This window comes from Chiloscyllium punctatum, chromosome 3 (genome assembly GCF_047496795.1).
Source record: "Chiloscyllium punctatum isolate Juve2018m chromosome 3, sChiPun1.3, whole genome shotgun sequence".
NCBI classification, from domain to species: Eukaryota; Metazoa; Chordata; class Chondrichthyes; order Orectolobiformes; family Hemiscylliidae; genus Chiloscyllium; species Chiloscyllium punctatum.
In genome coordinates, this window is record NC_092741.1 from 120,347,607 (window position 1) to 120,374,825 (window position 27,219).

The window sequence follows — 27,219 nt, forward strand, 5'->3', positions numbered from 1 at the left end:
TGTAATATTTGAGATTTTCTAGTCTTCTGAGACTTTTCCAAAATCTAGCAAATTTTGGAAGATTGCAACCAAAGCATCTTTCTCTGTACAGCTTATTTCAAGATCTTTCAATATGCAAATCATTAGGTTAGAGTCGAGAGTATGGTACCAGAAAAGCATAGCAGGTCAGGCAGTATTCCAGGAGCGGGAGAATCGATATTTCGGGCATAAGCCCTTCATCATTATCATTCCTGATGAAGGGCTTATGCCCAAAATAATGATTCTCCCGCTCCTGGGATGCTGCCTGACCTGCTGTGCTTTTCCAGCAACATACTCTCAACTCGGATCTCCAGCATCTGCAGTCCTCACTTTCTCCTAAACCATTAGATTAGTCAAGCTGACGAACAAACCTATTTTATGGTTTCAAATAATCTTTTATAAAGCAATGAAGGAACAATAAAAAAAAGCTTGCTTAAAAAGAGAAGATGGAAACTGAAATGTTGGATGTAGGTCAGTCAGTTTAGCATCTTTAAAAAGACAAGGCAGGTTAAACATAACTATTTCTACTGTTCTTAAAAAAGTGAGGTGGCAGAGTAAAGAAACAGATGTCAATCACAAAGTGAGTTAATTGAACAGCAAATTTCTTTAAAAAAAACTAAAGGAGGCATAAGGTATCAGTGCAGCAAAAGACATAAGGGGCAAAGCATAGTCGATAACACTCTCATCTGAGCTAGAAGGGCCTTGGTTCAAGTTTCATTCCAGCGATTGAGCACAAAAAAAAAATGAAGGCTAACATTCCGGTGCAACAATAAAGGACTGCTAAACTATGAAAGGTGCATTTTTCTGATGGGACATTAAATCAAGGCTCAGCTGTCTCAAGAGATAATGATAATCTAAGGAACAGGTATTCTAATTAAATATTTATCTCTCAAACAAAGTTACAAAAAAACAGGTAATCAAATTGATAAAATACTGCTGTATGTTGGAGATTGCTATGCACATAGTGACTATGTTTTCCATATAATACTTCAGAAAATACTTTATTGGCTACAAGTGTTTCAAGGGATATCCTGTGGCTGTGAACAGAATTCTATAAATGAAAATTTTTCTTCATAAAAACAAAAGATGCAAATAGTGGATTTAAAGACGTAGGGGAAGATCACACAAAATAAAAAAAGTGTGAAAACATTGAGAAAAATAATGAGAGGAAAGTAAAGTAGCAGGTAGATAGAATAGCAAAGGAGGCATTTGGTATGCTTTCTTTTATTGGTCAAAGCATGGAGTATAGGAGTTGGGAGGTCATGTTGTGGTTGTACAGTACATTGGTTAGGCCACTTTTGGAATATGGGTTCAGAAAAGATTTCAAGGATGTTGCCAGGGTTGGAGGATTTGAGCTATAAGGAGACACTGAATAGGCTGGGGCTATTTTCCCAGAAGCATTGGAGGCTGAGGGGTGACCTTATAGAGATTTATAAAATCATGAGGAGCATGGATAGGATAAACAGACAAGGTCTTTTCCCTGGGGTGGAGGAGTCCAGAACTAGAGGGCATAGGTTCAGAGTGACAGGCCAAAGATATAAAAAGGACCTAAGGGGCAACTTTTTCACACAGAGGGTGGTGCATGTAGGCTGTCAGAGGAAGTGGAGGAGGCTGGTACAATTACAGCATTTAAAAGACATCTGGATGGGTATATGAATAGGATAGGGTTTAGAGGGATATGGGCCAAGTTACTGGCAAGTGGGACTAGATTAGATTTGGATATCTGGTCGGCATGGACGAGTTGGACCAAAGGATCTGTTTCAGTGCTGTACATCTGAGTCTGTAAGTTGAGGATTCAGTAGAACTGAAAAGGAAAACACAATTTATCCAAGATACTGTTAATAATCTAGAGAAAGGAATAAGGGATAGAATCACACTACAGATCTCGACCTTAAACCCTAGGTCTGAGCTTGATCCCCTGCATGTCCACTTTTGCACGCCATTAAGACAATCTTTCTCTGGTGATTGTTGTATTGATTGGACATTGGCTCTCATCGAAGCCCTATGGTCTATCATCCTTCAGTGTATCAAAACAACCACTACCATAGCTCACTGTTCCCTGTCAGAATCTTTTTGAAATAAATCCATATAGACAACACGTGCTGCCCTCTCCTCAACCTTCTCTGATGCTTCAAAAAAAATTCAATTGGTTTAGTCAAGTATGATCTGCCTTATATTAATTCATGTTAGGTCTACTTAATTAACTCAAACCGTGCAAAACATTTGATTATTTTGTTGCCCCAATTAAGAATTCATAAATCTTTTCTATAATTCATATTAAATCAGTTATCCCTTATTTGCAAGGACTATCCTTATGCCCTTTCTCGACAAATGTATGATACATTTGTCACACTCTAATCCTCAAGCACCTACTCCATACCTAGGAAAGGTTGAAAAATTTAAACATAACCTGTTGCTATCTCTTAGCTACGCACTCACTTAGGTAGCCAGAATGCAAGCCATCCAGACTCGGTGACATATCTACCCTAAGCCTCATCAGCGTTTCCAGTAACTCCTCCTCGCTTTCATTTTTCAGGTGTTTGCTTCTTCTAATGTTTTGTCACATTTCTCTTTCTTAATTGAATACTCCCTCAGTTCCTACTTAATATTCTAGCTTGGCTCTGCACCCCTCATCAATTATTATCCATTTAGGGAGATAGTGATATTATTGGGGACCCAGGTCTAAATCCTGCCATGGCAGTTGGTGGAATTTGAATCCAATAAAATATTTGAAATTAGGAGTCTAATAATGACCAAGTAACTGTTATCGATTATCATGACACTAGTAAACCAATGTCCTTTAGGGAAGGAAACTGCCGTTCTTACCTGGTCTGACTCCAGTGCTACAGCAATGTGGTTTTCACTTGACTGCGCTCTGACCAGTAAAGAATGGGTAATAAATGCTGCCCTAACCATTGATGCCCACATCCAATGAATGAATTGAAAAAATATATTTTTGTTCATAGTAATAGGACCCACTGCGTCTATGACTATTACTTACATTTGCTTTATCACTATCTTAAAATGGAGACCTCTAAGTCTTAAACTATGCCCACACAAGAGAAAATTTCTACCAGGTACTCACCCTATCCAATCCCCTCAAGATCCTATTTTTATCAGTAAGATCACCTTACAGTCTTCCAAGTTCCAACAAACATAGGTCTTATGTCTTCATTAAATAAGGTCCTTATTCGAGGAACCATTATTCAATGTTCACATCAACCAAGCAGCCTCGGTTATGGCTCACTTATCTTTACCATTGTTGGAAGATACTGAGCCTGTAACTGAACAATCCCTTACTTGAAGGCAACCTATTTCCATGTTACAAGTTTTCTTGTCAGTCTCATTCTTGAAACTTCAGAACTCAACCTCAAGCCATCTATCTTTTCTTTTGCAATCTATATGCTTTCAATATCCTAGCTTAGCATCACAATTATTACTTCTTTATCTGTTTTGTACTTTAAAAAACTAACTACATATCAGACAATGGAAGGACTATGACAACAGTGAATATTCATATCTGTTGTCACAGTTTAACAAACCAAACAAGTAGCTACTTAAAAACAAGCGAGTAGCTATATGAGAGAGCAGTGCTAGTATTATATTAGTGGGTATTAATTACAGTTTACAAATGGCTAGCAAAATATTTAAAAATTCAGTATTGAAAGTGTAACCTTAATAACATTGAGAAATGAGACCTCTTTACCTGTTGAATATTTGTCTTTAGCTCGTGTTCGCTCATCTGCATCAAAGTACCAGACTGTTATAGCGTACCTAAAGTTGAATATAAAAATAGTTAATTCATCTTTATACATTCCCAGTAGGCACTGTTCAAAGTAAAATGAAACTCTTGACATGCATCGCTCATCATGTACAGCACCATGATTGCTGTATGATACAGTTCAACAAGTTGTGTTATGAAGGTTTACATTTAGAGGAAACATAGCCATTCTTGATTGCTATGAGAAAGATTGGTAAGTATGACTAGATGTTTCATGAAGCCATGCTATGAAGTCATATTCAATCTTTTAACTTGACATGTAATTTCTTATAATTGGCCATAATATTTGGTGTCATGAGCTTTTACAATGTAGCATTGTTTTCATTTTTAAAAATCTGGCTTCACAGTAAATTTATTTGAATACTAAAGTTTATATTTAAAGCATGTGAATTTACTTTTGAATTTTTGGTCATGTTTCTCTGTCAAAGTTTACCAAGGCTCACCTTCAATTTGGAGTCTTATTTGAAAAATACATGGTTCAGATAGTGCATATTTGTTATTTGGTATGCAATACAAAGGCTGATCTACACTCTTCTACATTACCGTTGTGCTGATTTGGCAGTTAGCTCAGGATGGAGCGTGCGTGACACAGGTGATGCCAATGGGGTTCAATTTCCCACCAGCTGAGGTTACCATGAAGGACTCTTCCTCTCAACTTCTCTCCTTGCCTGGGTGTGGTGACCCTCTGGTTAACCATCACCAGTCATCTCTCTTTCTCTCTCATGAGAAAGCAATCCTATGCAACTTTACCTTTTAGTGATTATGGCGATTAAGTAGCTTGAGACAGTCAAATCATGAAGAGTACTTAGTAAATCTTTTTCTCTTTTAACATAAATATTAACTACTGAAAGACAATTACTAAGATCTGCCAGCCGTTCCGCTGAAGTACAACAGAACCCAAATAAGACAACATTTTAAAAAATTATTTATTCTTTCCTGGGATATGGGAGATGCTAGCTAGACTTGCACTTGTTGGCCATTCCTAATTGCTTAGAGGACATGGTGGTGAGCTGTTTCTCGAATCATTACAACCCACATAGTCCAGCTCAGGAATTCCAGGATTTTAATTTATATTGCTTGTCCTTGATGACAGCATATACCAACATTAAAAATATATGCACAAATTAAGTTTCACTGGTCCAAGTTACAACTTTTTTTAAAATTAAGGAATTGGGTTCTCCCAAAGCACTTTTTTTTAAAAAAGAACAAAAACACTTAATTGTGGTTTCATTGAAGGGAGGGGTGCTTAATATAGAGAACAGAGGAATCTTTAACACTAAAAATAAAAAGCCATCTTGAAGGATCTTCTGATTGGAGATTGAGCTCAGACAAAGATAAATATTGTTAAGTAATGTTAAGTGAAAAAATATTCTTGTGTAGCCCAGAGTCTCAAACTTTACATTCTAGACTGTATACTGGCCAAGTATTCAGTGGACAGTGAAAATACAAAAGTCACTTTTGCAGACAAAAAGTTTGTTTGTTCAAATCTGCACTATACAGTCACTTTGGAGAGAAAGTCTAATCTCCACAATGAAAATATCCTCTGTCATGTTGTGTGATACTATCACTATCCTAAATAGGATAGATTTTGTACAGATTTAACATTTCAAGACTGGAAACCCACAAAGCACTGTGGGCCATCACCATCCTCAAGATTCTACTCAACCATAATCTGTACGTAATGGCCAAGTTTATTATCCACTCTAACATTATCAATGTGTTGGAGGACCAATACTTGTTAAGGAATAATGCAGGATGACATGAGATAGAAAAACTGCAAACACCTAAAACATTTAGTGAAAACAGTGAAATTACAATGCAGGACTACTTGCATGCCAAATATCAGAGGGAAAATGTGACTGGCAATTTCAAGTGATCCCACAACCAATGGATTACATTTAAACTATTCAGTGCTAACACATTCAGTCACTAATATGGTACGTAATAAAACAGCTAACTGGACGAGTCAGCCCTGCAAATATTAGAATGAGGAAGCCCAATACCTCTGAGGCTAAAGAATTTGCTCCCACCTTCAGTGAGAAGATGGATCCTCTGGAGGGTTGATGTGCCACAGATAGACTAACCAACCTTAAAATTATTTAAATGGTCATTGGATAAACATATGGATGAAAATGGAATAGTGTAAATTAGATGGGTTTCAGATTGTTGCACCAACCTGTGGAACCATAGAGGGCTGAAGGGACTGTACTGTGCTGTAAAGTTCTATGTTCTATATCAGTCTTCAGGGAGGAGAAAGCGAGAACTGCAGATGCTGGAGTTCAGAGTCCAGAGTGTGATGCTGGAAAAGCACAGCAGGTCAGGCAGCATCCAAGGAGCAGAAGAATTGACATTTCAGGCATAAGTCCTTCATCAGGAATGCCCAAAACATCAATTCTTCTGCTTCTCGATGCTGCCTGACCTGCTGTGCGTTTCCAGCACCACACTCTTGACTATATCAGTCTTCAGCCAATTTTATTAAATTCACTCTACTAACATCTTGAACAGCTGAAAGCATAAACATTGCAAAGGATATAAGAATGTGGCAAAAGGCTCTGACAACATTCAAACAACAGAATGAAAGAAATGTGCTCCAGAAGTAGCCATGACCCAGTCAAGCTGTTTCAGGACAGCTAGAATATACCCAGCAAATTTGAAAATTACCACCCTACCAGTTTACTCTGAAATGATCAGCAAAGGGATGGAAAGAGCTGTTGACAGTGCTTCAAGCAGCACCTGTTCAGTAATAACTACTCATCAACAATTATTTGGGATTCCACCTGGGTCACTCAACTCCTGTCCTCATTATAGTGCTTGGTCCAAAAAGAACTGACCTCTAGAGGGCAGGCGAGAGAGAAAGTGATTGTCTTTGACATGAAGGCAGCATTTGACAGTGTGTAACATCAGAAGACATAGCAAAACAAGAGTTAATGCAAATCAGGGAAAAATCTCTATTAGTTGTTGGAAAGAAAGATTGTTTTGGTTGTTGGAGTTCAGCTTCAGGACATCTTTGCAAGAGTTCCTCAGGAAACCAAGGCCTAAACATTTTCAGCTGCTTCAAAACTCTTCCCTCCATTATAAGATTAAGTGGGAAACTTCTTATTACTGCGCAATACTCAACACCATTTGCAATTCCTCAGATTCTGAAGAAATCCATGGCCATATGCTGCAAGACCTGGAGAACATCTCGGCTTGGACTGAATGTCAAATAACATGCACATCATACAAGTGCCAATAAGAGAAAATCTAACTACCACCCATTATTATTCAATAACATTCCCACTTTTGACACCCCACTTTCAACTTCTTTTGTTGCTTAAATGATGGTATTACCATAGTCGAGATTCAGGAAACCAAGATCTAGAAGTAGTTTGTGAAACAATGAGAAATTATAAAAGGCAAGAATCATTTGAGAGTGGTGTACAATACCCTACAAGGTTGGTACTTTTAGGGGCAAGTGTAAAGGAAAAACAACAGCTTGTCAGAAATGTACAGTGATAATCATGGGGAATTGTAACCCACATACAGACTGAAAATCAAATGGGCAAACATAGCCTAGGTGAGGAATTCATAGAATGTTTTTTTCTGTAATTCTAAGAAACTAGCTCCTTCTCAAGCTGAGCAAACAACAGATTATACCAGACCTGGTATTATGCAATGATCAAGATGAATTAATGACCTCACATTGAAAATGGCTCTGTGTGGCAACAGCCATAATATAATTCAGTTTCAGGGAGAAAGAAGTAGATCCATGTGGAAACAGTAACAGTTAGATGGGAGCACCACTATCTGCAAGTTCCACCTCAAGCTACATAACCTGACTTGCAATTATATCACCATCACTTCACAGTTGCTGGGTCAAAATCCTCAAACTCTCTTCCTAACAGCACTGAAGATGTCTTGCATGTCAAGGATTGTGGCAATTCTAGATTGCAAGTCACTACCTCCTTCTTCAGGATGAGCAATGAAGCTGACTCAGCTTACATCCCACAGACAAATTTTTAATAACATAAATTTAGAAAATTAAAACAACGAAAATAAAGTCCATCAGGACCTGAAGACTTGGCAGCCGGCACCTTCAGAATTTGCCCAGTACCATTTTCCTGGTGATGATCATTTTCTCTTCCATTCATTTGTCATACTGTTGCTTATTGGGATGCTACTTGAATTGAATTGAAAAGGTATTTTACATTGGTCTTAACTGTAGAGGTTACATATAATAAACACTGCTACTCCAATAAACTGGCTAATAGTAAACCTTACTATAACTGTTACAAATCGGTAATAAATGACAATAACTTTGATGATATACAAATAAACTATTCATCAATCACTTATCTGTTTTTCTGTCATACCATACCTTGATTTCTCTCAAAACATGACTTCTCCATTTTGAGGGACAGCTCTTCTCAATAGTGCTGACTGTTTCAGGGTACTTTGTTCACCAGCTCTTTACAAACTCATGCTGGCTCTCTCAATCAGCTGAAATCTGTGTGTTCAGCCATTTCACTCTTATTTACTCTGAAGAATTTCCTAAGAACTAATTCGTCTTCCCTCTCTAGCCTGTCTTAATAGGAGAGTGGCGTGTAAGTTTCTAATATGAAAGAAGGTACCCAAGATCAATGTGACCTCTGGGATGGAAATGTTGGGTTCAAGCCCCATCTGCCAATACAATGTGCCATAATTTTAATAATTTGTTAAATAATGTTAAGTCCAATCCAAAAGGAATGGCTCCCAAATTGAGAGAACTTTCCAACTCATTCCACAGACAGTTAGGGAAGGCATCTGCAAAATTATCAACTACTTCCTTTGAAAGCCTAAAATGGAAAACATTTAAATGTTTGAAATCTGCCACTCCTCAGGATCATTATTTTCTTCATTGATACGGTTTTGCATATACTAAAAATTCTGGCAAGTTCCATTCCTAATTCAGTATTAGTTTTCTAAGGATGTTCGACATGCTATCCTTTTTAATCACAGGAAATGTTGATGCAAATGATAATTCAAAAGTCTCCTAGTTCATTATCTTCATTGTCTGAATCAACGTTACCAGCTTTCAAGTGTCTCTATTGTTCAAGATAATCCTATTTCACCCAATACAATTCTAAACATTTTTCATATTTATTTTCTTGCCCCTTGCAAGATTCTTTTCACACTTCCTCATTGCAGCTGCTGTTATCTACTTCATCATGCTTCGTTGTTCTCTGTATTCCAAACATCCATAAATTTATTTTTTTTTAAATGTTCCTTCTTTCAGCTAAAACAGGTTTCAAACTCTGCAACCTTTCCAGCTCACTATGAAGTTAATTAAGTTGGAGACTTATTTACAATTACAGACTTTTTGTTAGACAACTCCAGACAATTGGAAATTGGCAATAAGTTTAAACCTCCCAAGCAATTATTGCATAGTCTGTGTTAGGACAAAGAAATCCTGAGGCACATCTTTCAAGCTATGTCCAGATTCCTACTATCTAGAAGATCTGGACCACTGTTCCAAAAAGCTTGCAAGAACTCACTAAGAAATTGACTATTTTTCTGACATTTGCTGGTCTACATATTACAATAGATTTCACAACCAGAACTATGCCTTTGGTACTTACATTAATCTTAACATTCGTACATTCTACTATTTTGCAACTGCTACCAGGGGCCAGTACACAATTTCCACTTCAACTTAATCTTGCCTTTCTTTTCATTAATTCTATCCATTCAGTCTCCATTATTGGCTTGATTATCATTAAACCTTTCATCATCATTGAAAAGATTTAATCTTTAACTAAGGTCAGTATGTTAAATTCAAATTGGCAAGGGTGGAAGGCAACAACAGCAAGTGACAAATGTTCAAAGTATCTTCGGATTTCTTGACAGAATGTCAGTTGTGTCCCGTCCAACAAAAGGGATGCATGGTTATAACTTAGGGATGACACGGGTCAAGGGGATCAACCATCAGCTGGAGAACATTTAGAGATAGTGACCATTGTATAAGGTTCAGGATGATGGTGGAGAATGACATGCAACAGTCTAGAGTAGGAAGAGCTTACTTCAATGGGGCAAAAAGAGTGTTGGGCAGGATTTGTGGAACAAGAAGTTGGAGGGGGAAAACAGAAACTGAACAATGGACTACCTTCAAAGAGCAAATTGTTTAGGTATAGTTAAGGCAACTCAAAATTGATAAGGCACCAGGACTGGATGAGATGCATCCAGGGTTTTTGAAGGAAATGAAAGTAGAGATTTCAGGGGCACTGGCCATAATCAGTCTTCCCTGGACTTGAGGGAAGCTGCCAGAAGGTTAGAGTTAAAAATCACACAACACCAGGTTATAGTCCAACAGGTTTAATTGGAAGCACACTAGCTTTCGGAGCGTCGCTCCTTCATCAGGTGATATCACCTGATGAAGGAGCGACGCTCCTAAAGCTAGTGTGCTTCCAATTAAACCTGTTGGACTATAACCTGGTGTTGTGTGATTTTTAACTTTGTACACCCCAGTCCAACACCAGCATCTCCAAATCAGAAGGTTAGAGAATTACGAACATTAAGATATTACTCAAGAGAGGTTGTTAAGGATTACCTCAACAATTACAGACCAGTCAATTTAACTTAATGGTGGGGAAGCTTCGAAAAACAATTATTCTTGATAGAATTAGTAGTCACTTGGGAAAAGATGAGTTGACTCGGAAGAGTCAGCATGGATTTCTAAAGGGGAAATTATGTTCCCTAAGCTGCTGGAGTTTTAAAGCAGTAAGAGAACCTCACTGAGAATAAATTGTGCCATAAGTAGATTTCCAGATACTGATACAGTGCCACACAACAGACTTGCAGAAGCTTGTATGTCAAGCATACAGTGTCGTCAACTTTTATTAATAAAGACAGAGTAAAAGTGCAAGGAGCTGATGCTGAACTTGCATAAGACACTTGTTATAACTCACTTGGAGTACTGAGTACAGTTGTGGGTGCCACATTATAGGAAAGATCTGAATGCATTAAACAGAATGCAAAGGAATTTACAAGAATTGTTTCAGGAATGTGAAACTTCAGTTGTAAAGTAGACTGAAGTAGTTGAAACTGTCCTGTTAGACAGTAGCCTGAGAGGAGATCAGATAGAGGTTTTCAAATCATGAATGATTGGATAGAAAAGCTTTTCGCACTCAAAAAAATAAAGGAACGAGAACAAAAGACCTCCTTCTATACCATACAAATTCTGTGATTTTGCGTTCCAGCTACTTTTACCACAAACTGGAAAGTATTCACAGGCAGTTGATAAACACTACAGCAAATGGCCCTCAGTAGTATACCTTGTCTAACCACAATGATTTTGAGCATATAGCTGATTTTTCTCCATATTTTGGTCTAGCCGAATATGAAAATTTCTGATACCAAGTCAATTTTAACTATATTGAGACCTCCTTAGGAGGACTGAGCACATTAACATCTTTAATGTGCATTATCCATATAATTTTTCTTCTGAGGACAACAGTATGCTGAGGTAAATGGAGAATGATGACTATGAAGGTGATCATAAAATTTTAGCTCCTTTGCCAATTAAAGGACTTCATAGGATTACCTTGTGGCATAAGCAGGTTGAACTTCATGAGGATTGCGTCGATCGGACCAGAAAAATAGCAGCCTGTCAAACTTTGGTTCAATATCAGCAAACTGTAATTTTCCTTCTGGAAAAATTCGAAGAAGACCTCCATTTACCTAGCAAAGAAAAGGAAATCTTTAGGGAAGACATTTTCTTAAGTTAACACCAATTCATACTAATGCAGTGCATTTAATCTATTAGGAATTGATTACTTTCCAATTTTAAAGGTTTGTAAACTCAAATCTTTTCAGAATCAGTCAATTACAAATCACCCTCTCTCACTGTTACTTGAATATCATAATTATATATTTCTGGTCTAAACTTGCCCATTCACAATGAGCCTATAAGAAAAAGTCAAGTGTCGTGGGGCCTAAATTCTCTTAAGATTTTGCCTCTACTCAGTACTCTAACAAAAAAAAACAGAATTTTTTTTTTAATTTTGCATTTCAAATAGCTATGGAGAATGCTCTGTTTATCGGATACAGATTAAGAAAGAAGTGGAAACCCTTTATTAGGAATCATTCAAGGCAAGTTGCTTTTATGGAGACGAAATGCGACTAATGTAATATCTATCGTATGAAAACATAACTGTTGATTGTCAGTTCTTGAGTTAAACTGAAACAAAAAAGAAAGTGCTGGGAATGTCAGTACCTGTGCAGAAAAATCAGAGTTAATGTTTCAAGCTGAATGACCCTTTCTCAGAATTGGGGGCACAACCAAATGACTTGTTTCTTTTTAATCACCAAATTACCTGTGGCACCTCCATTTTTTAAATGGGTTTCTAGAATTTGAGCCTGGGCCTCCTGGTCCAGGGGTATGGACTTTACCACTTCACCACAAGGCAGCCCTTTGGTTCTGTGTTTTTCTTTGCTTGTTTACAACATTCTTTCAAATGTAGGGTCAAATAATATCTTTTTTTGTTAAAATCCCAAATCACTTGTGGTTATATAAAAATATATTTTTAAAAATATATCGGGAGACAAAAAATAGACACCATTACAAACAGCGTTGATCATATATATTTTTCCCAACACCAGGAAAACACTCACATGGCCAACTGCATACTGACAAGCAAGCCTCTTAAGGGGGATGTTGACATAAAAAATATTGAGGCAGATAGGGCGAAAAAGGGAGGGGGACTAAATCAAAATGGAGTTGTAGGGAGAAAGTAAAACACTATCCCACACACCCCCCTTCCCCATGGCCACCTCCCTCTAATTGAGAATATTGGTAGACTGTTCACTCCCTCTCCAATGACACCCAGACTCGAACATAGCTGTGGAAGAGAGGTAGTAGTTGGCAGAGCTCATCCCCCTCCTTTGTCCACTACCTTGACCCCCCTCCACCTTTTATAACCAGCCTAGCCAAGCCCTGAAACAGACCCACAAGGAGGTATTTCAACCTGTCCACACCTCTGCACTGAGTGCCCAAAGGCCAGGAGAATGGGATTGAAGAAGAGCCAAAAACATGACAATATATACATGGTCCACGGACTCCACAGCGCCACAAAATAAACAATTGGGTTGGGAGTCTATGAACTGCCACAATCTATGATTGTGAGGGACTGCTGCATGCAACACCTTCCATCATTGGTCCCCAACAGGAAAATGGAGGACTCCTGTGTAGACAACCTTTCACTGGGGATCCACACATCCGGATGTAAGAGATGAAGTGGATGGTGTACAGTAGCAGCCGATACAAAAACTGCCTCTTTGCAAAGGTGAAAAGACATACAACACATATTCAGGAGGCAACTCAGGCTCCTGAGAGGGGTTCAGGACCTTTGGGTAAATGCAAAATTCCATCCAAGCACACATAGATGGGATTCCACCGCACACTTGAGCATCCTCCAACTGATGTAGAACGTTGGATCCAAGCACCATTCCAGTTCCTTATTTATTTATTTCTAAAATTCCCCTCCCTCCACCCCCACACTACCACTGCACCCAAAGGAGGCCCAGCAGTGGTGCTTATATTTTCCTCCAGTCACCTGTACTTGTGTGTGTATATATAGTGACACAATAAAAAGACTATTGTACAAAAGCTTTATTCTGTATGTTCCACCACCACAAAAACACCCATGTGGGTAGTGGAACATTCAGTTCCTTTTTTATTATCTACCCATCAATTAAGCAATTAACCCCAATCTCTTCCTTAACTATTTGCTACAATTCTCTTTAAATAAAAAGGTTTTGAAGATTCAATCTTTGAATAAAACTGATTTAAACATAACATATGAAAAATCACTTTTGTTAAGTCTTGCCTCACAAAGTTATTTACATTTTTCATATGCCACATCATTCAGCTTTCCAAATTCCCTTTAGTTAGTGATTCCAGACATTATGTACTTTTTGTTCATAGTCTCAATTTTTTTTCAGCTGTTTAATAACATTTCTTTGAAGATTATCTGTAATTCTTGTGTCAAGCTAGTTTTTTTGCAAACTATAATGACATCGGATTTTCCCATTTTGGATCCAAACTGGACTGCTCAGGAGGAAACGGCACTACTTGAGAGAGTGATGGACTGTGGTTTTGGAAACTGGCAATACAAGTCATTTTCTTGTTTGCAATTAGAGTCTTAGCTCTTTCATTCCAGCAATCTTTTACAAAAATGTATTATCAGCTGAAAATTTGTCCTCCTGTTATAGTCATCCTTATATGAAATTCAGGTTGCTTTCTGTTGCTAAGCTAAAAGCATTTGGCTGCAATTCCTTTTCTCTGTTCCTATCTCCTTGCCCAAAATCTAGCTTATGTCCTGATGCTGGTCGCTGTTTCAATTTTATTCTTCTTTCATCTCCCCACCAATCCATCTGCATTACCTTTTCCAAGTTCAGTCCATAGGATCAGTGGTTCCCAATCTTTTTAAGATCAAGGCACACTAACTGAATAACTGAATGGATTTCTTTACTGGATTTCTTTACTGTGTATACACAGTGACAAATAGCAGCAGATACTGCCTTCAATAGCAGACACAGGCTCCAGAGCAGATTGGCAGCATGATCAAAAACATTTCATGGTAAGCATCTCACCTTGTTATGGCACACCAGTTGAAACACTCCATAAGATCCAATTCCTGCACTCTTAAACATCTGGTGCCAGCCAGGTTATTATAGTTATCCATCCTTGCCTTCTATGATACTGCAATTTATCACCTCATCTCTACTATTCCTCTCCAAAGACCCTAGTTTGTTACCCTCCAGTTGCACACTGATACCTCCCAGAGCTTAACTGAGCCTTTACATTGGGTTTCTCCCATAATAATTAAATAGATCAAGTCACAGACAAAGTCTTTGTGGTGAGGACTGTGATGCATTATCCAATGTCAATCAGTGACATTATCAATCACAATATTTCTGTTGCCCCTTAGTGTTCTGGGTTGGTGTACAACCAAATTTAGTCTTAGTCCTGCCAATCTTCATGTACTGAATCTTAAAGAAAGTGGGTTTCTGAATTCTCTGCTAAGGTATTTGAGATGTTTAAAGATAAAGTTGCTACAGGACCATTGGGCTGTTCTCTCAGAGAGCTAACTGATGGCAGTTTCACCTGAGGATCACATCTCAGGTGTGTGGAAAGGTTGAGAAGGAGAGTCCTTCATGGTAACGTCAGCTGGTTCAAGAATTGAACCCATGCTGTTGGCATCACTCTGCATCGCAAACCAGCCACCAGCCAACTAAGCCAACCAACTCCTATGAGATGTTTACTGGTAAATTTTCAGATAGGAATTCCAATGGCATCAAAATATTGATTTAGCAGGCCATCATACACTTCAGCTTCTGATGTTTAAAGGTTAAAAAAATTGCTATTAACTATAATACTAAAGCAGAGTCTTTGCCCTAGTTGTGTTTATTGAGGCCTTTAAGCACACAGAATGTAAGTAAGTGAAACTATTTGGTATTTCATTGAAGAATTTACAATACTAAGACATGGCATACCATCTTGCACAGAATGTACAACACAGCAATATTCTGTGCAAAGGGTCCATGCCCAGATGAGCCTCTTGCTACTTTCCTTCCTTTCATCTATAAGTGTTTTTTACTAAAGGGTTGTCCCTTTACTCTGAGGTGTGCCCTCAGGTTCTAGTCTCTCTTACTAATGGAAACATCTTCTCGACTTCCACTGTATCCAGATGTCTCAGTATTCTGTAAGTTTCAATGAGAATCCCCCCCATCCTTCTAATTTGGACTGAGTACAGACCCAGAGTTTCTCAACCTCTCCTCATATGACAAATGTAACACCCCCAGGGTCATTCTTTTAAACCCAGTATGAAAGCCAACGCATCCTTCTTTTGATACAGGGCCCAAAACTGCTCAATATTCCAGATGTGGTCTGACAACAGCATTTTCCAGCTCAGTAGCACATCCTTACTTTGTATTCTAGCCCTCTTGAAATTAACACTAGCATTTCTTTTGCCTTCCTTACTATCAATAGAACCTGGATGTTAACCTTAAGAGAATACGACACTAGTTCTAAAGCTTGCACATATTTCCTATGATGAGACAATTGGAACTGAACACAATATTCCCAGTGTGGTCTAGCCGGGGCTTTGAGGAGCTGCAGCATGGCCTCGCTGGTCTTGAGCTCAAGCTCCCTGCTAGTGAAGGCCAGCGCACCATCCGCCTTCTTAACAACCCTAACAACATGAATGGCAACTTTGCGGGTCTGTGGACATGGGCCCTACGATCCCTTTGTTCCTCCACACTGCTAAGAATCCTGCCTTTAACCCTGTAATCTGCATTCAATTTCAACCTTCGAGAATGAGTCACTTCATACTTTTCCAGGTTGAGCTCCATCTAACACTTTTCTGCCCAGCTCTGTAACCTGCCAATCTCCCGTTGCAACCTATAACAGCCCTCTTCACCACCACAACTCCAACAACCTCCATGTCATCGGCAAGCTTACTGACCCACCCTTCCACTTCCTCATTCAAGTCATTTGTGGAAGTCATGGGGAGTGGAGGTCCCAGGGCAGATCCCTGCGGAACACATCTGGTCGTTGGGCTCCAGGCTGAATACTTTCAGTCTGCCACAGTCCTCTGTCTTCTATGGGCCAGCCTGTTCTGGGTCTGATGACCAGATTTCTCTGTATCCCATCCCTCCTTGGTTTCTGAATGGGACTACCATGAGGCACCTTGTCAGGTGACTTGCTGGGATCCATGTATACCGTGTTCACTGCTCTATCATCAATGTATTTTGTCATATTCTCAAGGAATTCACTGGGGCTTGTAGGGCATGACCTACCCCTGACCGGGCCATGCTCACTATCTGTGGCCAAGCTATGCTTCTCCAAATAATCATTCATCTTGTCCCTCTGAATCCACTTTGGTGATCTGCCTACCATCGGCATGGGGCTGGCTGGTCTTTGGTTCAAAGAGTTGTCCCTTGTTTTTTTCTTGAACAAGGGAATAGCATTTGCCACCCTCCAATCATCACCAAAGGGGTAGCGATCTCTTCCGTCGCTCCCTTAGGTATATCCTATCTGGTAGAAAGTGAGGACTGCAGATGCTGGAGATCAGAGTCGAGAGTGTGGTGCTGGAAAAAGCACAGCAGGTCAGGCAGTACCTGAGGAGCAGGAGAATCGACGTTTCGGGCATAAGCCCTTCATCAAGAATGGTCCTACCTGGACGATAATGGACAATAGGAATATATCCTATCTGGCCCAGGGGACATATCGATCCTCATGTTTTTCAAGGTTTCCTACACATCCCCCTCCTCAAACATCAACCTGTTCGAGCATATAGGCCTGTTTCACGCTGTCCTCACAAACAACAATGTTGCTCTCACTAGTGAATACTGAAGCAGCGTATTGGTTGAGGACCTCCCCTACCTCCTCCGACTCCAGGCACAAGTTCCCTCCGCTATCCCTGATGGAGTGAATAGAGTGGGTTCTTTCTTGATTATATGCTTTATTGAGATATGGTTTTTATCTTTAAGTTCAATCAAGAGATGCAAGCATTAAGTTAACCTGGAGCAGTGTTTTATAGAGGAAGAAGACAGTGCTACTTTCTGGGTCCAGTCAGAAGGGCCCTAGCTCCCTCAATCTTCCTTCATAAGAGAGGGGTCTATAGATTGAAAGAGCAAAAAACTGGCCTTTAGTAGACTTATACACTCTTCTTGTTGGACGTGGGAATTCAGGGTAAGGTTACGCATTACTGAGGATTATATCTGCAATAAATGCCGCTGGTTGCAAAATCCAATCCGATCGAATGGATCGGTTACAGAGACAGTTTGAGGCAATGAGGAATTTACAAGAGCAACAGGATGTGATAGATCGCAGTTGTAGGAAGGGAGAAAAGTTGCAGCTACAGTCACATAGATGGGTTAACTCCAGGAAAGGTAAGAGAGGTAGGCAGCTAGTGCAGGTGTCTTCTGTGGCTATCTCCATTTCAAACAAGTATGCTGTTTTGGAAAATGTAGGTGGTGATGGATTCTCAGAGGAATGTAGCATGAACAACCAAGTTTCTGGTATCGAGACTGACTCTAATGCAATGAGGGGTATGTTGGGTTCCAAGAGATAAACTGCATTAGGAGACTCTCTAGTCCAAGGCACAGACAGACGTTTCTGTGGCCAGCAGCGAAAAATCAGAATGGTGTGCTGCTTCCCTGGTGCCAGGATCAAGGATCAAGGATGTCTTAGAGAGGGTGCAGAATGTTCTCAAGGGGGAAGAAGGACCAGCAGAATGTCTTTGTACACATCGGAACCAATGATATAGGAAAGGAAAAGGATTTGATTCTGAAGGGAGAATATAGAGAGTCAGGCAGGAATTTAAGGAGATCCTAGAGAGTAGTAATATTGGAATTACTCCCAGTGCTACAAGCTAGTGAGGGTAGGAAAAGGAGGTAGAGCAGATAAATGCATGGCTAAGGAGCTAGTGTATGGAAGAAAAATGTGTATTCACATTTTTGAATCATTAGAATCTCTTCTGGGGTAGAAGTAAGCTGTACAAGACAGACGGATTGCACCTGAATTAGAAGGGGACTAATATACTGGCAAGGAGATTTGCTAGAGCTGCTCAGGAGGATTTAAACTAGTAAGGTGGTGGGGTAGGACCCAGGGAGGTAGTGAGGAAAGTAATCAATCTGAGACACGTACAGTTGGAAAAAAGAAGCGAGTCGAACAGTCAGGGCAGGCAGGGACAAAGCAGAGAACAAGACGGGGCTAATAAATTAAACTGCATTTATTTCAATGCAAGGGGCCTAACTGGGAAGGCAGATGAACTCAGGGCATGGTTAGGAACATGGGAATGGGATATCATAGCATTTACAGAAACATGGCTCAGGGATGGGCAGGACTGGCAGCTTAATGTTTCAGGATACAAATGCTACAGGAAGGATAGAAAGGGAGGCAAGAGAGGAGGGGGAGTGGCATTTTTGATAAGGGATAGCATTACAGCTGTGCTGAGGGAGGATATTCCCTGAAATACATCCAGGAAAGTTATTTGGGTGGAACTGAGAAATAAGAAAGGGATGATCACCTTATTGGGTTTGTATTATAGACCCCAAATAGTCAGAGGGAAATTGAGATACAAATTTGTCAGGAGATCTCAGTTATCTGTAAGAATAATAGAGGGGTTATGGTAGGGGATTTTAACTTTCCAAACATCGACTGGGATTGCCATAGTGTTTAGGTTTAAATGGAGAGGAATTTGTTAAGTATGCACAAGAAAATTTTCTGATTCAGTATGGGAATATACCTACTAGAGAAGGTGCAAAACCTGACCTACTCTTGGGAGTAGGCAATGTTTTGACACAGAGGGTGGTGCATGTGTGGAATGAGCTGCCAGAATAAGTGGGAGGCTAGTACAATTGCATCTGGACGAGTATATAAATAGGAATGGTTTGGAGGGATCAGGGCCAGGTGCTGGCAGGTGGGACTAGATTGGGTTGGGATATCTGGTCGGCATGGAGGAGATGGACTGAAGGATCTGTTTCCGTGCTTTACATCTCTAAGACTCTATGATAATTTAAGTCAATCCATTTTAGAAACTTTTTTTAAAAAAACACACATTTATGCAACCTATTCTCAGTCTCGCCCTTTGTCAAATGTACAGTGTCCCAAAGAGAATGGTTATAAACCTAACATTCTCCATGCAACTTTTCTCAGATTGCTCTTTGTATTTAGAATATTGCATAACCATAACCGATATACCTTCTACTAGTTTCAGCAGCTGATGTACTTTCAACTACTTTTTTATTTTCTTGGCTTCCCAGTCATCAGACAACACTATTATCATTTCCATCAAAAATATATTTGAACAGCATATGAAAGCATGTGAAGCATTATTGAAAAGGACAAGCTTCATATTTTCCAAAAGATATGGCTAGGAACTTAAGTGTATACTTTTCAGAATTTAATTCCTTTGAGGTTTTGTTTCTTCTCAAAATTTTGTCCATTAGCATGTTTCAATGCAGTACTCATTTCAAATACATCATAGCCGACTTTGCAACTTGTTGTTAACCATCCAACCAAATTTCTTAACAGATCTGTTTCTTCCCTTAATGCAAAGTCATGTTTCAATGAGGAGTAGTCCAATAGAAGGTCATGATTAATGCAATTCAAGTAAGACTGCGGTTAAACTCAACTTCCAATTTTAAATTCCCTTTTTATGCAGTACATATTGATAAAATTCCATAGGACCTCCCAACAGAAAATAACCCACATGCACCACAAAGATGCCTATCAACTTCTCTGTAATTCTAGTAGAACATTAATGGATCTGCTTTAAGCTGAATGCCACCTACTTTCAGTAAGATGGATCTAATTGAGAAATACCATAATCTCATTGCATCATTCAATCCATAAACACAGTTGTTTAATTTTCAAAGCTCCTTTCTACATAGCCTGTTTCTTTAGGTGATTTCAAAAATATTTCCTTGGTGAATTTTTCACCCTGCAAAAAAAAAAATACAGCTTTTATAGTTATTGACTTACATCCTTACTAAATGAACTAAAGTGATCTTGAAGATAATTTTTGCTGCTGCAGGAAAATCAAGCCTACCTAACATATTGATCACCAAATTTTTCTTATCAAAACCTCAGGCCACTATTCTGGCTTTCACCTCTCATGCCCCAACAGGAGCACTTTTTCTGTGTATATCCATCTGCATGTGCTGGCTGCTCCTTTCAAGTACCTCTCTTTTCTACATTCAGAAGTACTATTTCACACAGCTAATTCGCATTCCTCCCCCCCCCCCCACCAAATCACCCATGTTACTTTTCATATATTTTCTAATTGGCTTGTTCAGAGATGTTATTACACACCTCTGACCAGGAAGCCTAGGTTAAAGCCCTACATGCTCCAAAGGGTAGGAACACTACCACTGCACAAGAGCCCTCAGAGTTTCTTTTCTTTTTTTTCCCCCCCACTTTTTTTATACCCAGAAGAGCTATCACGCATTCCTGAGCGACTTTGTCACTACCAAAGCTATCAAAAGTGAGGGTAGATAAGGAGCTAAATCAAAATGGAGTTGGAGGGGAAATATAAAACACTGCATCCTCCGTGGTGCACACCTCTCCTTCAAAACATTAAGAGCATGGATGGACATCACAAGCTCCCTCGTCAAGGATACCTGGACACAAACATAACCACAGAAGGTAGTCAGCAGGTATGACCTCCTCCAACCTGGAGCAGACCCATGAGGGGATCCTCCTTCTGCACCAGATGTCCCAAGCGACTTTTTAAAAATCAGTTTTCCACCAATAATCCCATGCTTCTAATTAATCAGTTTAGCTGCACAGCCCAGCAGGAGTAATGCAATAATGCCAAACTTCAATGTATGCACCAAATGAGGGTGACTCAAACAACTGATTTACAATGCAGAGTGAAGCCACCAACATGGGTTCAATTCCTGCACCAGCTGAGATTATGACGAAGGAGTCTCCTTTTCAACCTCTCTCTTTGCCCAAAGTGTGGCGACTCATGTTAAACCACCACCAGTCATTTACCTGTAATGAGAGCAGCTTTATTGTTTGTTAGAACTATGGCAACTCTTACTTTACACTAAACCTCTTTCCAGTTGTGCGTCTTTTTGTTTGTTTTATCAACTTCTCATTTTTTGTATCCATTAAAATGTCTTGATCATAAGGGCTTCTACTTGTGAAGTTGTCAATCTGTTTGTTAAGCTTTGCTTCTTGTCAAAATATAACTTTCAGTTGTTGGTCTGCCTTGATCGGAACTAATAAGACAAGAACCTCTCCCCACCCCCCACCCCAAATCTTTACTTCATTTTGTCAATTCATGGATCTTACCTTCTGTCCCTCATCTTGTATATTTATCCAAGATTTCTTTCTCTCCCAAAAATGAAGGCATTCTTCCATTCACTAGCACATACGGGCATATATGTTTCTTTAGTGCCAACATTTGGTTGTAACAGAGGTAAATAAGGTAAAAACAAGGACTGCAGATGCTGGAAACCAGAGTCTAGATTTAGAGTGGTGCTGGAAAAGCACAGCAGCTCAGGCAGCATCCGAGGAGCAGGAAAATCGACGTTTCAGGCAAAAGCCTCATCTTCCACCTCGGAACACTTCAACCCCATGGCATCAATGTGGATTTCACCAGTTTCCTCATTTCCCCTTCCCCAACCTTACCTCACCCCAGCTCAGCACCATCCTCATGACCTGTCCTACCTGCCAATCTTCCTTTCCACCTATCCACTCCACCCTCCTCTCTGACCTATCACCTCCATCCCCACCCCCATTCACCTATTGTACTCTATGCTACTTTCTCCCCACCCCCACCCTCCTCATTTATCTCTCCACTTTGCAGGCACCCTGCCTCTATTCCTGATGAAGGGCTTTTGCCTGAAATGTCGATTTTCCTGTTCCTCGGATGCTGCCTGACCTGCTGTGCTTTTCCAGCACCACACTAATCTAGTGGATGGAGGGAAATAACCTTATCCTACACATCGAACATTTTGCCCATACTCAGTTGGCTCTTAGTTTGTTGCAATCTTGGTCCTAATATTGTCTAGTATATTTACATACAAAGCGCATGGCATCTCATCACTTTCTATGATTTGTTTGGACTTTTAAGTGTATGATGAGGAAGGCATCCTAACATTTTGGTTGCAATGCTGGAAAATTCCATCACGTCCTACAACTTTACCTGCTGCTTTCCAATCTTTCTTCCTTATTTTTTAATATGTCATGTCTCCTGGATTAAGATTTATTTCTGATGGCCTTACATAATGCTAGAAGGATCACCAAATTTTATCTGAAACCTCAGCTTTAATGAATGCCCTCTTCTCTGCACAAGTTCAAGTGATCAAAAAAAACCTATAATTCTAGCCTGTTTCAAAGTCAAGAGTTAATCACTGAATACCAGAGAGTTGTTCAAATAAAAACCAAACGAAATGGAACATAGCTGACAAGCATTTGCAGCAATTGCTTTAATGGATTGCCCATGCTACGGTGATTTATTTTGCTATATTATTAATAAAGCAATTTTCCACTTCTGTGTTAAGTACCTCATTGCTCACAGTTATACACACACTCTTAAATTCATCACTACCAAATTCCATACCTCCCATTGTTAGCTGAATTTAGCCAATGGTCCCAGTCCAGTCCCTATCCATTTCTTCATTACCTATTCCACTAATGCTCCTTTCGCTTTACCTTATATTATTGTTGACTCACCAAATCTAATTGGTATATCTCTGAGGCACAAGACCACAGAACTTTTACAGCAAACAAGGAGGCCATTTTCCCCACTGGCACTAGGAAACAGCTGATGTAGGCACAATTTCCTGCCTTTTCCCTATATCCCACCACACCATTTTGATCCACATAACCGACCAATGCCATTTTGAATGCCTCAATTGAACTTGCCTCCACCACATTTTCAGGCAGAGCATTCCATATACTACATACTCATGATATAAAATATTATTTTTCTTACGTCACCCTGGCTTCTTTTGTACGTCACTAAGTCTATGTTGTCTCATTTTTTTCCCTTTTACAACCAGGAACAGCTTCTCCAAATCTACTCTATCCAGCCCACTCATGATTTTAGAAACTCCTAACAAATCTCCTCTGTACTTCTCTGCTCCACAGAGAACAGACCCAACTTCTTCAATATATCCTCGTAACTGAAACTTCTCATCCCTTGAAAAACTCATGTAAACTGCTTCCATACTCCAATGCATTTAGATCTTTCTTATGAGGCATCCACAACTACAAAATACTCACTGGCCTGTGCTTATACCTGATGCTTCTATATAATAAAATCAAGACCAGTGCATGTTTTATTGTAATATGTATGGTCTCTGCATCTGTCCTGCCATCTTCAAATGATCTGTTGTGATGACACTGCTCTTTTAACAAGGTTATGTTGTCCTTGGTTTTTTTTCCCCAGAGGGCACGTAATGACAGAGGTTCCAATATGTCTGAGCTTATATACTTGAAGAAGCTTTTAAGATTTTTTTAAAAAGTGTATGATGAAAGTCAAGTGGCTAGTTCTCACAGCTAAGCTTTTCTCTGTTTTGTTTTGGTTTTAGCAGTCTGATTGTTCAGAGCTGCTAACTTGGGGATTCCAAAGAAATAACTACAGCAGAAGAAGGTTCTATGCTAAATCTCTCTGCCATCTCTCTCTTCTGTAAGAACCTGTGTCTGATTTTACCTTTGTGCCAAGGGGATATTTATGGGGACTGTTGCAGGCATTTGGAACAGCATCATTAAGTTGGGATAGTCTGTTGGGTTTTCGGTTAGGTTGTTATTCGATATTCTGTTCTCTTTGGCTTGTATTCATTCTGTACTCTAATTAAATTCTGTTTTGTTAAAAACTGAGGGAATTTGATCAGCTGCATCATTCCTGGAATATCTACTTTACACCTGCTTAAAACAATTAGAAAAGTTAGGGTCGGGGCTTCCACCTGAAAATGTCTTGAAGGGGTCTGACCTGGTCCGTAACATTGTACATGTACACCCAGTCCCTCTGCTCCTGCACCCCCTTTAGAATTATATCCCCTATTTTGTTCCAACTTTTAATGTTCTTCTGACCAAAATGCATCACCTCACTTCTCTGGATTGAACCTCACCTGCCTCTTATCCACCCACTCCAACCAGTCTGTATCCTTTGGGATTCCAATACAATCTTCCTCCACAGCTTACAATTCTTCCAAGCTTAGTGACAGTTACAGACTTTGAAATCGTCACCTGAGAAATGCCACTGCAACTTCCTCTAGCCTGAAAAATATTGATTATTACTCAGCCAATTTTAGATTGATGTAGCTGCTGTTCCTTTTATACCATTACCAATAACTTTCCTTATAAGTCTGTTGGTGTGACACTATCAAATGCTTTCTGGAAATCCACATATATACCAGTGTAACCTTCATCAACCCTTTGTTATCGCTTCAAAAAAAATCTCCAAGTTAGTTAAACACGATTTCCCCTTTAGAAGTCTGCTGACTATCTTATCCCTTCTTCCTTATTTTCAAATCCATTCCTATAGCTTTGCTAGTCTCTTGCCAATTGGAAACTCATTATCGGCTATGGTGATGTCCATTTTTATTGGAGATCATCACATGCATTATTTATTTTTTTCTAGAAGTTCAGTGTATTGATCATCCCTTATTCCTACAGGCTCAACTAGGATTTTAATACGCAAGATAATGGATGAACAAACAGTCGATATAGTTTAAAGCATTTAGTCATTTTACTTTCAACTCCTGTCCCCTGATGACAATAACATTTGCTAAACAATTTTTATTTGAGAAGCTAGATCTCATTAAAGAAAACTACAACGTGCAGATTGTGTAAATTGTTAAGTCCAGACTTCCTAAAAATGTATGCCTTGCCATTTCTATGTCCAGTTTAATATAAACATTTCCTTAGATAACCTTCTCAACATTAAGGCTATTTCTTTTGACATGACATCCATACTAGTAACATGATTTATCTCAGCTATATTTTTTTTAACAAAAAGGGAATAACTACTTTTTTTCCCCTCTAGGAATTTCAGCATTTTGTATCCCGAAACCTGAAACCGAACTTAAAACACCTGACAAAAATAAGCTAGATAACCATATAACTACTACACTTCAGACAAATGGATGTGTGTGCACTCTCCAACACGGTGCAACTGAATGAGGCTGCGACTGAAACATTTATTATTGGGCTGAAGTTTCCTGCAACATGTGAAATTCCCTCCACCTAATCAGCATCATCATCTTCTACCAAATCTTCTGTACAGCGTGCAATTTTGAACACCTTGTTGTTCTATTAAGGACAATTCACTGCATAATAGTATTTTAAATCACATCTAAAATACCTGTTAACGATACCTGAGGCACTCCTTCCACTCCTTGGGTTTTACCTTCTATTATAGTTCTCCAATTTATCTGTTATTATGATCAGTAGTGTCTCTATCATCACTCCTTGTACTTATGGTTCGCCTTACATTTTCATACTGTCAGCCTGTATTGGGTGGTCTTGCACTCACAATAAGACAGATGAATTAGCAATTAGAAATAGTGTTTATAATATAATTGCAATTACTGAGATATGGCTGCAGGATGACCAAAGATGGTAATTCATTACTTAGGAAGGTCAGAAGAAAAAAAAGAGAAAGGAGGTGGGGAACCATTGTTTGAAAAGGAATAAAATCAATAGAATCGTCAGTAAGGATACTGCCTCAAAATTATGGTGTGGAATCTGTATGGTGGAGACAAGAAACACCAATGGGCAGAACATGTTGGAGATTGTCTATAGTTTCCCAACAGTAGTGGAAATGGAAGGCATTAAACAAGAAATAAGTGATGCATGCAACAAGAGTATAACACTAATTTGCAACTTTAATTTGCATTTATATTGGATAAACCAAACTAGCAACAGTATTGCACAGTCTAATTTTCTAGAATATGTTGTGATTGCTTTTAGAACAATACCATTAAGGAACGAACCAAATTTAAGCTCTCAATGTAAATGGAAACTGTGTGGCACTCTTTCCAAGATCTCTTGTGTCTGAGTGACAAGGGTAAGCTACCATCTGCATTTTTGAACAGATTCAAAGCTGGTGAAATTTACATGGTACAGTTTGAACAAAGTAGAATGTGAATTCAGCATAAAGGGGAAAAAAAAAAGAGATGGCTATGACCCATGTACAAACTATTAACGTTTAAGGAAATTCAAACATCCAGTGATTAAATGAAAGAGCTAGGTCACAAGATTTCATGTTTCTATACAAAAACAAACTTCAGTGCTTTTAAATAAAACAAGTACCAACTTAAAACTAAAAGTGAACAAAATTTAAGACAATAAATCCAATTCCCTTTCATTTCCTAATTCCACTTATGAGTTCCTTTCTACAATGAGATCTTGATGCTTCATTTAATTCTAATTAAAACATCAAATTGAGTATGCCACAGATTTCTAAAAATCATGGAGTTTTCCTCAGTATTTTGGTATTCTCTGAAATATGAGATTTCATGGAATCCAACCAATAGCCTTTGATTACATGAACAATACAAAAACCTCATGTCTGCAAGTGTGTCAGCATTCTTGCTCGGTAACTTTTATACAATGTTTTTTGTATCCAGTAGCTCTTCATTGTGGCTCCTACCACTTCACAATATTCAGCTGTTTCACAACTGTTTTACAGCTTCTAGGAAACTCCCTCACTCCAAGCTGAGCGACTACAAAGATAAATTAAAACAAAAAAAGGTACCTCCCTAACCTGTACAGTCCATCTCCATGGCAATGTGGCATTCTCTCGATGTTCCCAACAGAAATCTAAATGACCTTTTACTTTCAAATAACCCTTTGATTCAGAGAGCCACACGTACATTTCTCTCTCTATTGGAGAAAATTATCCTTTGTCCAGATTTGCTAGTTCCGCTTAAAAAGA

General features: G+C 39.1%; 1 protein-coding gene across 2 annotated transcripts in view; it reads right to left on the reverse strand.

Moving 5' to 3' along the window:
• egln1a (egl-9 family hypoxia-inducible factor 1a) overlaps positions 1-27,219 on the reverse strand; it is a 100,555-nt gene that overhangs the window by 4,794 nt on the left and 68,542 nt on the right. Inside the window, exons 3-5 of one of the 2 annotated variants that reach the window (XM_072559602.1) lie at positions 11,358-11,494; positions 3,725-3,792; positions 307-1,822 (exon numbers count right to left, since the gene is read on the reverse strand). In XM_072559602.1, coding sequence (XP_072415703.1) covers positions 1,779-1,822; positions 3,725-3,792; positions 11,358-11,494 — 249 coding nt within the window. In that variant the 3' untranslated portion in view covers positions 307-1,778. Of the gene's footprint in view, positions 1-306; positions 1,823-3,724; positions 3,793-11,357; positions 11,495-27,219 lie in introns of those variants that run through there. The other variant, XM_072559594.1, reaches the window with a different exon arrangement.